The sequence below is a fragment of the Zea mays genome, chromosome 7 (assembly GCF_902167145.1).
Source record: "Zea mays cultivar B73 chromosome 7, Zm-B73-REFERENCE-NAM-5.0, whole genome shotgun sequence".
NCBI lineage: Eukaryota > Viridiplantae > Streptophyta > Magnoliopsida > Poales > Poaceae > Zea > Zea mays.
Genome location: NC_050102.1, coordinates 183969039 through 183986086, shown reverse-complemented (window position 1 = coordinate 183986086; position 17048 = coordinate 183969039). Strand labels below are relative to the sequence as shown.

Sequence of the window (17048 nt, the reverse complement as noted above, 5' to 3'; positions counted from 1 at the left end):
GAAAAAAAATAGGAACGGGTGGTATGATGTGAGACTTAACCCTCTAATTTAGATCCTGTTTCGTTTGAGCTGAATATACTGATTAAATGTCTAATGCATAGCCTGGAGCCTGCCATGTCATGAATCATGAAATGACAATAAAACATAAACAAAAGCATAGCCTGGGAGTTTGGGGCGCCGCGCTTGGGGCACTGAAGACGACGGATTTTGCCTCTCAGCCTCGGCGATGGGCGTCGGACGCAGGAGATGGCATTAACCACCGCTATATTAATAAAACGTATTGTATATATGTGCAATAGGGATATAAAGAGGAATATCTGTGGCATTAACCACCGCTTATCAGGTTGCTTATACCGTACAAAGAGACGATATTATAACTATAAATATACTGTTAATGAGAAAATAAAAAATAATCATATTTCAAACGTATAATTTTATTTGAAGAAGTTTCTTATTTAAGCAAGATTTTTTACCTATATGATATATAGAAACCGTACAAACATACAGTCAGCTAACTAGTTTATTTTAAATTCCAAAAATGTTTAGTTCAATCTAATCAGAATTTACTATTGACTACGTTTTTTCACAATATGTCTTATCAGAAATATCATACGAGACGGTTTTATGTTTACAAGTTTCTAGTACACTCACTGACATCTAAGACAATTTTGTATAGTCTAGATGACTCTAATAATATCTTTATTTGAGATGGTTCCATATACAGAAGTGTCTAATATACTAACAAAAATAAAAGACACTTCTTGTAAACTTAACGCCTCAAAAGGTATATTTATTTGAGACGGTTTTCAAAATCAAACTGTATTAAATCAATATAAGACATTTCCAACCATATATCTGTCTCAAAAACCTTCTTCATTAAAGACGGATGTCCAACAAACCGTCTTACCTTACTCAGCACCATATGATAAAAGACGCTTCTATAAAATGCACTGATATTTGTCTTAAGATGTATGTCTTAAATAAGCATATTTCTAGTAGTGCTCTTTGCTCTAGGCTCTGTGCCACCTCTCTTTCTTGCTCAACAACGACCAGGCTCCGCCCTAATCTCCCTTCCGACGTGTCCTCCCCCCGGTCGGATTTGGTGTTGCTCTCACGCTGTATTCCTCGAATACCTCATCGCCTTCGGCGGCTCCCAGCGATGGGCTTGGTTACCGGAGGATCTAGGATACTTCGTGCCCGGGCTACGTCGTTCCTTTGCCGTGAATCTAGGCTTTGGCGGTGGAAATCTCGTCGATCTCGAAGACTTCTTTAGTTTCGCGCCCTGCCACTGCTAGGCGCCCCCGCGGGCGTGTCAAGGAGCTTTGCTACGCTAGCCGACTGACATCAGATTTCGGGTATGCACTTTCAAAACTATGTTCTTAAGAAGTTTGGAATGAAGAATGCCAAACCCATCAAGACACCCATGGGAACAAATGGGCATCTCGACCTCGACACGGGAGGTAAATCCGTAGATCCAAAGATATATCGGTCGATGATAGGATCTTTACTCTACTTATGTGCTTCATGACCGGATATTATGCTTTCAGTATGCATGTGTGCAAGGTTCCAGGCATCCTAAGGAAGTTCACCTTAGGGCCGTGAAAAGAATCATGAGATATTTAGTTTACACTCCTAAGTTTGGGCTTTGGTACCCCAAGGGATCTACCTTTTGATTTAATTGGGTATTCCGATGCCGATTATGCTGGATGTAAAATTGACAAGAAGAGCACATCAGGGACTTGTCAGTTTCTGGGAAGATCTCTGGTGTCTTGGGCTTCAAAGAAACAAAACCCAGTTGCTCTTTGCACCGCCGAAGCCGAGTATATTGTCGCAGGACATTGTTGTGCACAATTACTTTGGATGAGGCAAACCCTTAGGGACTATGGCTACAAATTGAGCAAAGTCTCTCTCCTATGTGATAATGAGAGTGCAATCCGCATGGCAGATAATCCCGTTGAACACAGCCGCACTAAGCACATAGACATCCGGTATCACTTTCTGAGAGATTACCAACAAAAGGGGATATCAAAATTGCTTATGTTAGTACCCACAACCAATTAGCCGATATATTTACCAAGCCACTAGATGAAAAGACCTTTAGCAAACTTAAGAATGAGCTGAACATCCTAGATTCTCGGAACTTTGATTGAAACATTACACACATAGCTAATTTATATACCTTTGATCATATCTCTTTCATATGGTACAAATGAATATTTCTTATTCTTCTTGTGCCAAGGCTAAGGCTAATGTGCTTTCAAGTATACTTCTATGTTTAGTCTCACATTGAAAGGGAAATGAAGTATTCGGCAAAGACAAGGCTTCCACTCCAACTCTGACGGTATCTTTTATCCTTTATCGTTACTCAGGAAACTCTCAATTGATATAAACCTTCACTCATATTTCTTTTACCGAAGGAGGAGAATTCAAAAGGGCTCTCAAGTTCTTTGTTTTTGGCGATTAATGCCAAAGGGAGAGAAAGTATTAAGCCCAAAGCAAAAGGACCGCACCACCATTATTTTAAAATTTTCAAAACTAAAGGAAGAAATTATTTCAATTGGTATTTCATTTAGTCTCAAAATTTCAATTGGTATAATTTCATTTGGTATCTGTTTCAAAAAGGAAAAATCATTTCAAAAACCCTCTTGACAGCTAAGGGGAGAATTTCTTCAGGGGGAGCTTTTACTTAGTCTAAGGAAAAAGTATTTGAAACAGGGGAAGGAATTTCAAATCTTAAAAATGCTTCTTGAAATCATATTCTTTTGGCTATTTGCAAAAGAATTTGAAAAGACTTTTCCAAAAGATTTGCAAAAACAAGCAAGTGGTGCAAATGTGGTCCAAAATGTTAATAATAGAAAACAATCACGTGTATTCTTAGACATATGTATAAAGCCTTTCAATTGGTTTAAATCTAAGTAACATATGCACATCAATCATAATTGCAAACTAGTTACATTTTTACACTCTATATTTTCTTTGGTTTGTGTTGGTATCAATCACCAAAATGGGGGAGATTGAAAGAAAAATGCGCTTAATCATTTCCTATAATCGATTTTGGTGGTTGACGTCCATCACAAACCACGTGGACTAATTAGTTTGCCAAGATGTCTTTTTATCTCAGGTGCATAAGGTTCAACACAAACAAGAAAGAAAATAAGTTGGGGGCTCAAATAAAATTTGGAGCAAAGACTTGAAAGGTTGCTGCAAGTGGTGCACCGGACAGTGTCCGATGTGCACCAGACAGTATCCGGTGCCCCAGGCCGAGCTCCACTCGAACTGACCACTCTCGAGTTTTACCAGGGCGCGCTCCGTTATAATTCACCGGACTGTCCGGTGTGCACCAGATATGTCCGGTGAGCCAACGGAGCAACGGTAACCTGCGCTCAACGATCGACTGTAAAAGTGTACAGTGCAAAGTCAGATGTCAGGCTGCGAAGTCAGAACGCACCGGACATGTCCGGTGCAGCTACAGGACAAAGGGTTCCAACGGTCAACCGCTCCAAACCCCAACGTCGTGTTGACGTGGCACGCACCGGACAATGAACAATGCCCTGTCCGATGCACCACCGGACTGTCCAGTGTGCCCATCGACAGCAAAAATAGCCAACGGCTAGGAAGTGGTTGGAGGCTATAAATACCCCCCAACCACCTCCTTCAATGGTATCCAAGTGCCAACGGCTAGGAAGTGGTTGGAGGCTATAAATACCCCCAACCACCTCCTTCAATGGTATCCAAGTTTTCTGAAGTTCACATTCAATACAAGAGCAAATAGCATTCACTCCAAGACACATTCCAAAGATCAAATCCTCTCCAAGCCTCCAAATCAACTCAATTCATTAGTGACTTGAGAGAGGGTGTTTTGTGTTCTTTTGTTGCTTGGATTGCTTTCTCCTTCCTATTCTTATTTCTCTAAGTGCTTTGTAAAGCTAGCAAGAGACATCTAAGTGTGTGGTGATCCTTGCGGGGTCTTAGTGACCCAAGTGATTAAGGAGAAGCCTCGACCGGTCTGAGTGATCGATTGAGAGAGGGAAAGGGTTGGAATAGACCCGGCCTTTGTGGCCTCCTCAACGAGGACTAGGTTCTTTGGAACCGAACCTCGGTAAACAAATCACCGTGTTCATTTGTGTTGATCTACACTTGATTTGTTTCCCTTTCTTTTCTCTCTCTAAAAGTTCCCTTGCTCATATAGTTTTGAGTTTTCTCCCAAACATTATCCGCATTGATTGAGCAACTCTAAGCAAGGAGAACTATCTTTCGAACTCCGATTTAATTCTAACGCTAACCCCGGCCCACCGCTCATCTCCATGTTTGTAGAAAACTATCTCCCTACATATCTGGAATCTTCCTCATTCATTTGCCCGAGTTACCGACTGGGGTTTAGCCTGTCGGTTGATCGCAACTGCTCCGCTTGATATGCTCGTGCTCCCGTAGCGCTTAACTCAGACGTTGGTCTTCGCCGGCTTAGATTGGCCTTGCTTGGGCTGGTTACACTCGATTGGCCCATCCGTAGAATGACCCAAGAAGAGACCTGCTAGGCGGCCCAGGACGCGTTTTAGTGTGCGTGAGGACCCAGGGATATCCATCCCCCATAGAATCCACCTCCAAGTGTTGCCATCAACAAAAGACAGTTAAACCAAACTATTCTAAAACATTTTTTATTATTCTTGCATTCCTCTCAATACCTATATTTTTCGTTTCGCTTGGTAAACAACCAAATTTTAATTGTTAATATTATTCTTGGTGGAGTCATAAGACGAAAGTCCATTTATACTAACTCTATCTAAGTATTTGGGAAGTTGTCGAACTAGGAATGAATATTTCGGATAGCGATGATGAGAACTACAATTTGGTGGAGGCTGAGCAAATCGTCCATTCTTATCCATGGTGGATACACATGGAAAAGTCCGCACATTAAGCTGAGCATAATATAATTGGAGCAGAAAGGTATAAACCATGTGACATTATGTTGGACATTTCACTTTCTATATTTGTTAGTCCAACAAGTACTGGCAAACAATGTACATAGAGTTTACATTCCATTATTTATGATGTGGTAACTAGAAATCAGTTTTTGCAACCTATTCAATTGCTTATAATCAAGATGTATAGCTTCATAAAAATTACATTCATGCCCTCAAGCCTATACGCATGAGCTACAAAGATGATTAAGGGTATTGTCGTCTTTTGCCTTAGTAATCTTGATAAACAAGTCTCTGGGATTTGGCCCTTCTCTTGCCACCTACCTCATCACGTGCATGCGCCGCGGTCTGAAGTTTGTAGCTTCGTCTTGGCAACCGTGATCACCGCGCATCATCTTCGAACGAAGGTGTCCTTTAGCATTTACCCTGTTACACTTGAAACAGACTCAAAAAATAACTGATTAGTTAATGTTTTGAGGACCTTCATCTAAAGCAGACCCCAACGTGTATATATCTATACAGTGATTTATGTATGCACTGAATTCAAGATTGTTTGTTGTCTACCTACCAAAGGAAGGACTATTACAATATTTTTAATTATATACATCTCATCAAATTAATAGTAGTTGTGGGCTAGTAATATATTGACAGAAAGTGATCCAAGACCATACATGACAACACAACAACACTTCAGTTACATCACATAATGTAGGAGAGCGAGCATGACTCTACCTAAAATTATCTAGAGTCAAGACACACTTATTCTTCTACATGATTAGAAATGCATACACATGTATAGAAGTTCCTAGCTTATTTTTTCCCGGTCAGGCAGTAAATTCTAGATGTGAAGAAACCAATGAAGAAAAGGAAGGATGGTGTGTTGTCGATCATATCAGATCACACCAGAGAAGGAAGAATCATCAACCGCCACGTCTAACAACCATGAGCTGAAGCCAGAGGGGGGGGGGGGGTCATCTCTCTCCATCTCCCTCTTGATTTTGCACAGCTTGCTTCACGAACTGTCCACGAACCCTTGGCCGCTGGTCGGCTAGCCTCTTTCTGCTCTGGTACCGCACCTGGAAATGGCAGACAGCCATCAGAAAGAAACCAGTCCTTCTATCCAATGCTCTCTCTTCTTAAACATATGCAATTGAAAACAAATAAAGAATAAATATTAATATGCAATTGAAAACAGGCTACCTTTTTCCCAAAGTTCCGATCTTTCTTTTTCTCTCTATATTTCTTTAGCTGTTCTTGTCGTGGTGTCATGCTCGCAGCAAGCCGTCTGACATATGTGTCATTGCCACTCCCACTGCCACCTCCAGGTCCACTTTTATCGATAGCCCGTATCTCTGTATCTGTCCGTCCAGCATTTGCAGCAGCCGTGCTCGCACCAGCTGTACTCCCATTATTCTGCCCCTTGTTGCTGCCTGAGTTGCTCCCGGCTTTCACACCATAGTTATTGGTAGCCTGGCCTTCAAGTGGGGGATCAAATACATTGGAGGAACCACATTGCAGGGCACCTGATCCACTATTCTCAAAATGGACGTAATGAAGGGTTGGACGATGTTGTTGCGTCAGGTTGCTCTGCACGTCACCAGGATGACTATTTCTGCCTGCATTGTTGGCCACTTCATCAGCCTTCGCTTTCCCTGCTGTCGCATTATCTGGAACCATCCACTGCTGCACAGGATGGAATGTTGACGTGTATCCATTAGCCTTAATAGCAGAGGGCAACATCACCCTCTCGTTATTTGTGCTGGGTTTTGTCACAACATCCTTTGTAGTGGAACCCATGTCATTGTTATTGCTACTGCCGTTGGAGCCTTGTTTTATTGCGGCAGCATCTGAATTTGACTTCATGTTGTAAGTAGAATCCGTTTTCACAGCCTCCGAGCTGTTATCATGCGGCGAACAGCTACCTACCAATCCTGTCCCACCTTGATTGGAAGCCGCAGATGTATGGTACCTTGCAATAAAAGTGGTAACTGTTAGTACCCAACATACTGTTGCTTTCATAACTCACTAATGACACTGATATTATGTTTTGCACCTTGTAAAAGCCGAGAGATTCGATCGCCTTAATGCACTATTCCGCTGTTCATCGTCATTGACTGTATCGTTGGCACCATCTCCACATGATCTCGACCTCTTCAAACTCAGCTCAAGTGATGGCAAAACATAATTATCATGCTGGTCATTCTTACCTTTCCCTTCTGGCACTTTGGAAGAGAAATTAGGGGTATCTTCTGCAGCTCTTGCTGCCTGTTGGGTATCCATGTTTTTGGCCATTGAACCAATTAGGTCAGCAGCTCGAACAGTTGGCTCCTCTAAATTTTCTATCATTGACTCCTTGGAGTTGTTTTCATGATCTGCTGCTTTGATGGGTCTCTCATTTGGGGAAGATTGGTGATCCATATATAAATTTCTAGGGCCACCTATCTCCAAGTCCTTTCCCTTAAAGTCATCTGAAATCAACCATCAAACTTAATAGATAAAATGGCCAGCAAGTTTAATTATTTTGTAAAATTGCATAGTGCATCAGTTGAGCATGACATACCATTCTTACCTTTCCCTTCTGGCACTTCAGAAGAGAAATTAGGGGTATCTGCAGCTCTTGCTGCCTGTTGGGCATCCATGTTTTTGGCCATTGAACCAATTAGGTCAGCAGCTCGAACAGTTGCATCCCCTAAATTTCCCATCATTGACTCCTTGGAATTGTTTTCATGATCTGCTGCTTTGATGGGTCTCTCATTTGGGGAAGATTGGTGATCCATATATAGATTTCCAGGACCATCTATCTCCAAGTCTTTTCCCTTAAAGTCATCTGAAATCAAGCATCAAACATAACAGATAAAATGGCCAGCAAGTTTATTTATTTTGTAAAATTGCATAGTGCATCAGTTGAGCATGGCATACCATTAGTGTATTTTTGCTTCTTGCAGTTTCTGTTGCTGCTACCTGGTAGCCATCTGTGGCTACATATCTCTGACTTTGAGTGGATTACTTGTGCACAGGTGCTATTGGCTGGATCGGCTAACTGGTCCAGAGACATAGCTTGTGGACTGTCGATCTCCACAGCAAGCTTAGTCCATGAGTTCTGTGCCTTATGAAATATTAACAAGGAAACAAGTTATAATGTGCCCATGCTTTAATTTTGATATATACATAGCAACTCCACTGGGGAACATTGCTTTAATTTCCGATATATATAGCAACTTCACCACTGAGATCTTTCAGTGCTACATGGGCTTAGACCCACCTGTCAGTAAGATACCTTACCACAGAAAAACCAGAGACAGAAAATAGGTATGGCTTAGTTCAAAAATAATTGATACATGACTATGTAACTAAAGTAAAAGAAAGAAAAACAAAATTCAGTTCATCTCGAATTATAAGAATAGATCACCTTGTTCATAACCCGTTAATGAAAAATAATATGATTTAAATCATGAAATTCATATGTTCAAGATCCAACCTAGAAGAAACTAGACGTTTTTTTAATTAAAAATGAAAATAGAGAAATAGGCACCCAAATTCAAGCCGAGGCCTTGTACCTTCGGTGATTGGGTGCACGACCACACCTACCACCCAACCAGCTGAGCCATGTTTTAACACTTCAGGTCCAACATTTACTACCTTGGCTTGGAGGTATACACTTTGTTAACAGCACCCAAATATTTCAAATCAAAGGTATGGACCAATGTTGCGTTGACACGGTAGCCATCACCAACAAATAAACCACAATACTTTCTGGACAAGTTATCATGCAGACATATGCAAGCTGATCTAATGGTCATGATAATCATAAAAATGTACTTACATTCTCTGAACACCACCCAACCCTACTAGATCCGTTGAGCACCATATTTGGCACCTAAGCACGGTCGGACGGTGCGGCCATGTGCCCCAAACGGTCCGCGAGATAACTCGGACAGTCCGCGATCAGATTAACTCGGGCGAGAGTACTTATCCCTTGGAAGAGGATCTGGAAATGTTGGGCACCTGGAAAATGCAAGTTCTTCATGCGGCTTGTGGCTCACGGTCGCTGCTGGACAGCTGATCGTCTGGCAAAAAAAGGGTTACCTCACCCCCAAAACTGTTTGCTATGAGATCAGGAGGAGACCTTGAACCATTTGTTAGTCTCCTGTGTTTTCTCTCGGGAAGTTTGGTTTCAGATTATGAGATCTGTTGGGCTGCAACACCTTGCTCCTGGCCATGATAATTCTTCTTTTAAGGATTGGTGAGAAGGAGTTTCCTCTTCTACTGTTGGACCAGCATACAAGGGGCTGCACAAGGGTCTGAATTCCCTGATCATTCTTGCAGCTTGGGCCATTTGGAATCACCGCAACCGCTGTGTTTTCAACGGTGTCCAGCCTTGTACTAACTTGGTAATCAATTGGGTCAAGGAGGAGTCTCATCTTTGGTGTAGGGCTCGAGCCCGTGGATTATCTAACATCCTAGCGCTCCAGCACACCAATCGGTGACCTCTGGTTTGGGGTCTTCAAGGTCACGGGTCTAGCTGTCTATTTTTGTAAATCTGCATCTATTATAGTGTGTGTGGGTTTTGCGTGGAGTTGTATGAGGTTCTCTTTTTACCTCACCTTTTCTTCTTCTTAATATAATGATACGCAACTCTCCTGCATTTTTCGGAGAGAAAAAAAGTACTTATCCCAAGCATGGTTATCTTAACCTATTCGTGGGAATCTGTTGGATCTCGCCTACGAATGGGTGAAGACCCCCCCTATAAATATAAAGGGTACGACCGATTGATAACCCCCGAACACAATCCAATCGAACCAATTTATTTACATTACCTTATTTATCATTCATTTCTTAAGAGTAGATCTAGCGTAGCTTTAGTCGTAGTTTCCACATATCAATCTTCACCTCTATTCGACTCCACATCGTCTAGAGGTGTCTTGGGTGGCCTGTCGGCCCCATGACGACCTTAGAATCTTTCCCTGACAAGGTCCCTCCCGGGGGGCGAGATCCAAGAGCTCTTTGCACCATCGTGGATGGTCTACCGCCCTATCGCGGACGGTCTGGTGCCTACCGCGAACGGTCCAGCAACCTATCGCGGACCAATCGGCACCTCGCAGAGCCAAACTTGGGGTCCTGCACATCACGTGAAGGACCTAGGGTTCATTGCTAGTTGACCCTAAGAAGGTGCTAGCATAGAGGTGAAGTTCAAAACCATATTATAGGTAGTGTTATTTGTCTTATATTTTATCTACCATCTCGTAGAGAGGTTCCCCAAGGTCTCGTTCCCCTCGAGCGGGGTCTAGGGATCATTAGTGTTTGGCCCAAAAAGGCGCCAACACACTTTTTGGTGACTCCGCTGCGGATGACTGAGATTAGATTTATTAGATCAGATCCATCAGATCGGATCTATTAAGTCAGATCTATTAGGCGGTGAACTTTCTGACTCCGCTGGCCATCGCACGAACTGTCCGGCTCCATATGTCGGACTGTCCAGTGCAACGCGAGCCCGCCATGTGGCACACATGCGGTGCCAAATACTGTCGGTCAGTCCAGATATAACCTCGGACAGTCCGATTTCATAGCAGACCTTTCAGCACCTTACGTCGGGCAGTTCAGAGCCACACCGAGCCCGCCACATGGCTCGCATGAGATGCCAGCACAACTGGACAGTCCGGGTACAGTACTGGGTCGTCTAGTCCCTTCGCGGATCGTCTGGCCACCCAGGTCGGACGGTCCGAGTACATCTACACAGGACAGAGTGTTGCACGTCAGGAACAATTTTCCTACTCACCTCAGCGACACTACACCCCACCTACAGCACATCGTAGTCATAGCATGCCATCACCCATGCATGAGGTTGAATATTTTTCGATCCCTAGGGAGCCAGAAAGGTTCACCTCATACCAAACGACAATGGGGTATGAAACAGGTATGCCTCAGGGGCCTATACCGAACGTCACCTTTGATCGTCCTAGTGCAGAAGGCCCGCATCAGGATAACCGACCACATGAGCCCCATGTCCCGAGGACCGATGGGTTACCATCGATCGCTATGGATGAAGTTCGAGAAGAAATAGTCGAACAATTTCGGGATAAATTAGGTGTCAGTGTATCCGGCCTAGGATAGTCCCATCAGAGGCCATACGACCCTCAATGGGACACCGTTCCATATCCTCCGGGGACTAGTATGTCAGATTTCTCCAAATTCTCAAGCGAAGGCAATAAAGGCACTCACGAACACGTAGGCCAATTTCTAGCACAATTGGGGGAATTGGACGACACAGAAGCTTTTCGTGTTCGCCTATTCTCACTATCCCTTACTGGCACTGTGTTCGCTTGGTATGATGTGTTACCTCCTAACTCGATTAATTCTTGGGATGATTTATAGCATAAGTTTCATGAACACTTCTTCTCTAGTGATTACGAGTTAGATTTAGTTGATCTGGCATCGATCCAGAAAGAGGACGATGAATCTATTAAAGATTATATCTAGAGATTCTGGAATACTAGAAACCAGTGTTCTCGAATCCAGGTCGTGGACAAGCAACTAGCAGGGTTGGCTTTCAATGTGTTATGTCCATACATGAAAGAAAAATTAGACAGGATCTAGTTTTTTCGCTAACTAAATTGCACCAGCGGGCTTTGACTTGTGAAAGCCAAAGCAAAGAACAGTCTTGTCATGATGAGCGTCGTGGCAGTAGTAGCTCAGATGACGAGCCAAAAGAGGTACATCCCGCTAAGCTTATTTGTCTTGCTAAGGCTAAACTTTCTGCTTGCTCTTCCCTACAGCCGATTCAAAAGAATCGGTGGGGAGAAGTTAAGTTTACATTTAATGTTGCTAAGTGTGATAATTTTTTTGATGAGTTGCTTAAGAATGGTAACATTAAATTGTCTCACACAATTCCTCCGATATAGAAATTGAAAAGGCGTGTGCATTGTTGGCTCCTTTTTTCATGATACCAATGATTGTAATGTCTTCCGTCGGTAAATACAATCAGCTATAAATGAAGGTCGATTGAGATTTCAAGAAATAAAAATTGACAGGCAACATGTCCCTGTCAACACATTAGAGCCGACAGACAAGAAAGTCTTGGTTCGGCCGTGTGCGGCCGATAAAGGCAAAGGCGAAAATATTATTATTGGTGACCCTCGCACGCCAAATCTATCACGTGGAGTGGTTAGTCGAAAGGCTCCGGACAAAAGAAAGGCTAATAAGTCTGAAAGCACCGGGGGGAAGCACGATCGGATACCCGATCTCGGTCACCTATCCTGGGTATGCCGGAAGGTCTGGACACTAAGGCCGGATAGTCCAGAACAGATGCGAATAGTCCAACCATAAAGGTCGGACAATCCGCGGACAACTAGAAGCGGCGGCGACCTCAGACCGTCAGACTACAACATCCTGAAATATGTACTGGGTGTTAGAGTGGATGCACTAACCAGTTCAACCTAAAAGCTTAAGCTGATGGGAGAAGGTAGTTTATCCACTTATACATTTCAACACCCTCACTCACGTGCAGCCAGAGAGAAAGGTGCAAACGCAGACAAAGAGAAAGACACAAACATGGAAATAAATGGGTGGAGGCACAAATAAAGCCTCTGCCAGGATTCGAACTCGAGACCTCTGGCTATGATACCATGTTAGAGTGGACGCACTAATCAGTTCAACCCAAGCTTAAGCTGATAGGAGAAGGTAGTTCGTCCACCTATACACTTCAACACTGGGAAGCAAAACACCCCCAAGACACTTGGTTGGCTCAGCAGTGCTGACCCTACTTTTGATCAACTTCTTGCCAAATATATGAAGGAGAAGGCCGTTTTGCACCACCGGCCAATAAAACAGTCAAAGAGGCGATCTGTGCAAAGGCAAAGGCTGACTAAACCGGCCCGAAAAGTGGTGCAGCCAAGGTCACCTGCTCATCCACCTCCAGGGATGTCGTGGTACTTTCCGGTCTATTCATCGCCAATGTGTTGTCATACTCAAGTGTGAGGTGATACGACAATGAATCTGTATTACTTGCCCAATCTGTTTGCTTATTTAGGCTGGGGCGCACCACATGTTTTTGCCTATTGACATATTGATGAAGTAGATATGGTTGAAGAGGATGCAAACCTAAACGGTCTCTGTGCATTAGAGTTCTATCAAATAGTTTTATCTGATCACAAGAGCCAATGACATATATCGGGCTAGAGTTCATATTTCGGGAACAAGGCAAGTTGCAGAATCTATGTTTTCTCGAAAGATTCTGGTAGTACCAGGTGCTTTTGGTTCACCAAGCTCCATCAAAAGGCAGGGGGTATGTGTTGAGCACCAGATTTGGCACATGGGCACGGCCGGACAGTCCACGATCAGACTAACTCGAGCGAGAGTACTTATCCCATGCATGGTTATCCTAACCTAACCGTGGGAATCCATTGGATCTTGCCTAGGAACGGGTCCAGACCTCCCCCTATAAACATAAAGGGGTACAACCGATTGAAAACCCACCGAACACATTCCAATCGAATCAATCTATTTACATTACCTTATTTATCATTCATGTCTTAGGAGTAGATCTAGTGCAGCTTTAGTCGTAGTTTCCACATATCAATCTTCACCTGTATTCGACTCTACGTCATCTAGAGACGTCGTGGGTGGCCTGCCGACCCTAACAAGACCCTAGGCCTGACGAGATCCCTCCCAGGGGCGAGATCCAGGTTCACCCAAGAGCTCTCTATGTCGTCACGGACGGTCCGCTGCCCTATCGTTGATGGTCCGACAACCTACCGCAGATCGTCCGGCACCTCGCAGAGCCGAATTCGAGGTCTTGCACTTCACATGAAGGCCCTAGGGTTCGTTGCTAGTTGGTCCTAAGAAGGTGCCATCATAGAGGTAAAGTTCATGAGCGTATTGCAGGTAGTGTTATTTGTCTTATATTTTATCTACCATCTCGCAGAGAGGTTCTCCAAGGTCTCGTTCCCCGCGAGCGGGATCCAGGGAGGCAGGGACCCTTAGTGTTTGGCCCAAAAAGGCGCCAACAAGATCGTTTAAATCCTGTCAACATGAAAACATCATAGTTTATCCTAATACGTACATGTGCTTGCAAGGTTGCCAGGAAACCATACAGCTTCACGTTTTCAAGACTACAAATTTGAAAATATGCACTTCTTTTGCCTCATAAGTTCTTTTGAGGACCTCATAAGTAATCCACATATCATAATGTTATCGTCTTTCACACATAACCAAACTATGTCTTCACTGTGTAATTTTTTCCTGCTTATGTGGTAATGGTATACAATTATTAAAGGTTAGTCCACCTAGTTATTATCTGCAAGAAAAAATCTTTTATTTGGTTTCCATATCAGGTTATGTCTAGTTGTGTGATGGTAGGATATAATATGCAAACCAAATATCTCATGTTGCACTTAGTTCATTTTGTAAATACAGTACCCATTCCCTAATGTCGTTTATCAGTAGAAAAAACTCTACCTGCGGAGATAAGACCGCCCCACGGCAATATATTAATAAGACATTATCACGTAGGTCTACAAAACCCCCGAATCCCTACCCCACCATGCACAGCGGCACGGTAGCCCATTGAAAACGACTGCGACTGGGCAGGCCTTAGAACTATGCTTTGGCGTGGGAAGACGAGGTGATTTTTTTAACCACGTCATGAAATTTGCTCCCACGGAGAGTCAAACTCCGGGCCTGAGGAGTGCTACTTAGACCACCTAATCAACTAAGTTAGAGGCCTTTTAGACATATCAGTAATAACTTAGTAGTACATTGGAGAAACAACAACAACAACAACAAAGCATTTTAGTCTCAAGTAAGTTGAGGCAGGCTAGAGTTAAAACCTAACATAAACCACAAGATTCAAGCATGTGGATAGTTGTTTTCTATTCGCTCCTATTCAAGGCTAAATCTTTGGGTATATTCCATCTTTTCAAATCTTATTTTAGTCTCTCACATCAACTTCAACCTTCTCAATAGACTTTGGGCGGGCTTCCTGTTTTTGTCCTGTCAAAGGCAAGGGTCTTGTTTGATATGGTTGTTCGCACTACTGTTGGAGATGGAATGTCAACAAAATTCTGGACAGATAGGTGGTTCGATGGAAAGTGCGTAGCTGATTTGGCGCCATCTCTACTCTCTGCAGTCCCAAAGAGGGCAGTCAAGAACAGGACTGTGGCTCAAGCCCTCCTCCACAATAGAACCTGGGTTGCCTCTTTCCCTCAGGAAGCTAAGCAAGGAGCAGCTGCAACCACTAATCGATAGGCTTGCGGACCTCTTACCTAATTGGAAGGCCGACCTGATGACTCGAGCTGGCAGAGCCATCCAAGTGCAGCATGTGCTCACGGCAACAGTTATATATCACGCCATGGCATTGGATTTACCTAAGTGGGCTATCAAAGCCATTGACAAGATTAGACGTGGCTTTCTTTGGAAAGGTCGTAAGGATGTGCTCGGTGGCCACTGCTTAGTCGCTTGGGGCAAAGTGACACGCCCAAAGGAGCTTGGTGGGCTTGGCATCTCAGATTTACAAAAGCTGAATTGGGCCCTTCGGGTTAGATGGCTGTGGTTGGAAAGAACAGATCACTCGAAGTCTTGGGCTGATTTACCTCTCCAGAGTTCCAGCACTCTGAAATCTATCCTCTCTACAGCTTTGATTACAGAAATTGGTGATGGTCGTAACACCTTATTTTGGAGGGACAGATGGTTGATGGGGTTGAGGATTGAGGATCTAACTCCTCATATTTTCGCCCTCGTCCCGACCAGGATTACCAATAGGAGAACGGTGGCTGAAGGTGTCGTGGAGATGGCTTGGATTCGGGACCTGAGAGGCACCATCACTTGGGATGTCCTCTCTGATTTTTTAACTCTTAATGAACTCATTGCAGATTACTCCATTAATGTTGGAGTGCCAGACAAGCATATCTGGAAATTCTCCCCGACAGGCCAATACTCTTCAAAGTCGGCTTATGATATGTTATTTCTTGGTTCCACTTCTTTGGGCGCATATGAGCGCATCTGGGAATCTTGGGCACCTTCAAAGTGCAGTTTCTTCCTTTGGCTTGTCATGCATAACAGATGCTGGACCGCAGACCGTCTTGCTAGAAGGGGGCTACCCCACCCCAGTGTGTGCCCCCTTTGCGACCAAGAAGAGGAAACAATACAACATCTTCTCATCTCTTGCGTCTTTGCACGACAGTTCTGGTATTCCTTGTTAAGCAGGTCTGGGTTGCCTAACCTTTCACCAGATAATGCTAATTGCAGCCTTGATGACTGGTGGAGCAGGGCTGTGGAGAAGATTCCCCGTGATCTCCAATCCGGCTTCAATTCTCTAGTTATTCTTGGAGCTTGGAGCCTTTGGCGTCATCGCAACGACTGTGTGTTTAATGGGAGATCGCCGAGCCTGGCGAGTGCTCTCACCCTCGCTGGCGATGAGCTCAGGATGTGGTGTAGTGCCGGGGCGAAAGGGTTGAACCTGCTTTCAACTCTTATGTTTATGCTTGACCAGGGGGATAGTCTAGTGGCTTGTTCAGAGTGGTTGTGTGTGGTTGCTGTGTTGCGTCTTGTGTCTTGTTGTGTCATGTGTGTGTGTGTCGTGTCAGGTGTGTGTCGTGTGTGGTGTGTTGTACCTTCTTCTATCTATTAATGGAATGATACGCAAATCTCCTGCGTGTTCGAGAAAAAAAAGAACCTGGGTTGCTGACATCAGAGGTGCTCTATCTGTGCAAGTGCTGATTGAATATCCAGTGATTTGGGACTTGGTTGATGACATGCCTCTCCAGCAGGGCGTGTCTGATCAACACCACTGGAAGTTCACTCAATCCGGAATTTATAGCAGCAAGTCAGCCTACTCCATGTTCTTTTTGGACTCTGTCAGTTTTAATGGTTGGAAGAATATCTGGAAAGGCTGGGCTCCCTTGAAGTACATGTTCTTCCTTTGGCTTGCAAAAAATCACCGTTGTTGGACGGTGGATCGCCTTGCCAAGTGAGGTCTCCCATACCCCATGGCCTATACCTTCTGTGATCAGGCAAACAAGACCACTGTTTTCAAGTCGTCCAATTAATCGTGATTAATCATCCAAGTCAGTTTGGACCGATCACGATTAATCGTCCAAGTCGTCCGATCAATCGTGATTAATCACGATTAATAGC

General features: G+C 43.9%; 1 protein-coding gene across 16 annotated transcripts in view; it reads right to left on the bottom strand.

Moving 5' to 3' along the window:
* Nucleotides 1-5019: 5019 nt before the first annotated feature.
* LOC103633607 (two-component response regulator-like PRR37) overlaps nucleotides 5020-17048 on the bottom strand; it is a 34738-nt gene continuing 22709 nt past the window's right edge. For 7 of the 16 annotated variants that reach the window (XM_035961207.1, XM_008655319.3, XM_020540905.2 and 4 more), the window contains 5 exons: nucleotides 7839-8025; nucleotides 7480-7746; nucleotides 6973-7387; nucleotides 6120-6888; nucleotides 5020-5995 (listed from right to left, as the gene is read on the bottom strand). In XM_035961207.1, the coding sequence (XP_035817100.1) occupies nucleotides 5891-5995; nucleotides 6120-6888; nucleotides 6973-7387; nucleotides 7480-7746; nucleotides 7839-8025 (1743 nt within the window). In that variant the 3' untranslated portion in view covers nucleotides 5020-5890. The remainder of the gene's footprint in view (nucleotides 5996-6119; nucleotides 6889-6972; nucleotides 7388-7479; nucleotides 7747-7838; nucleotides 8026-17048) is intronic. The other 9 variants (XM_035961209.1, XM_008655322.4, XM_008655326.4 and 6 more) reach the window with 3 other exon arrangements.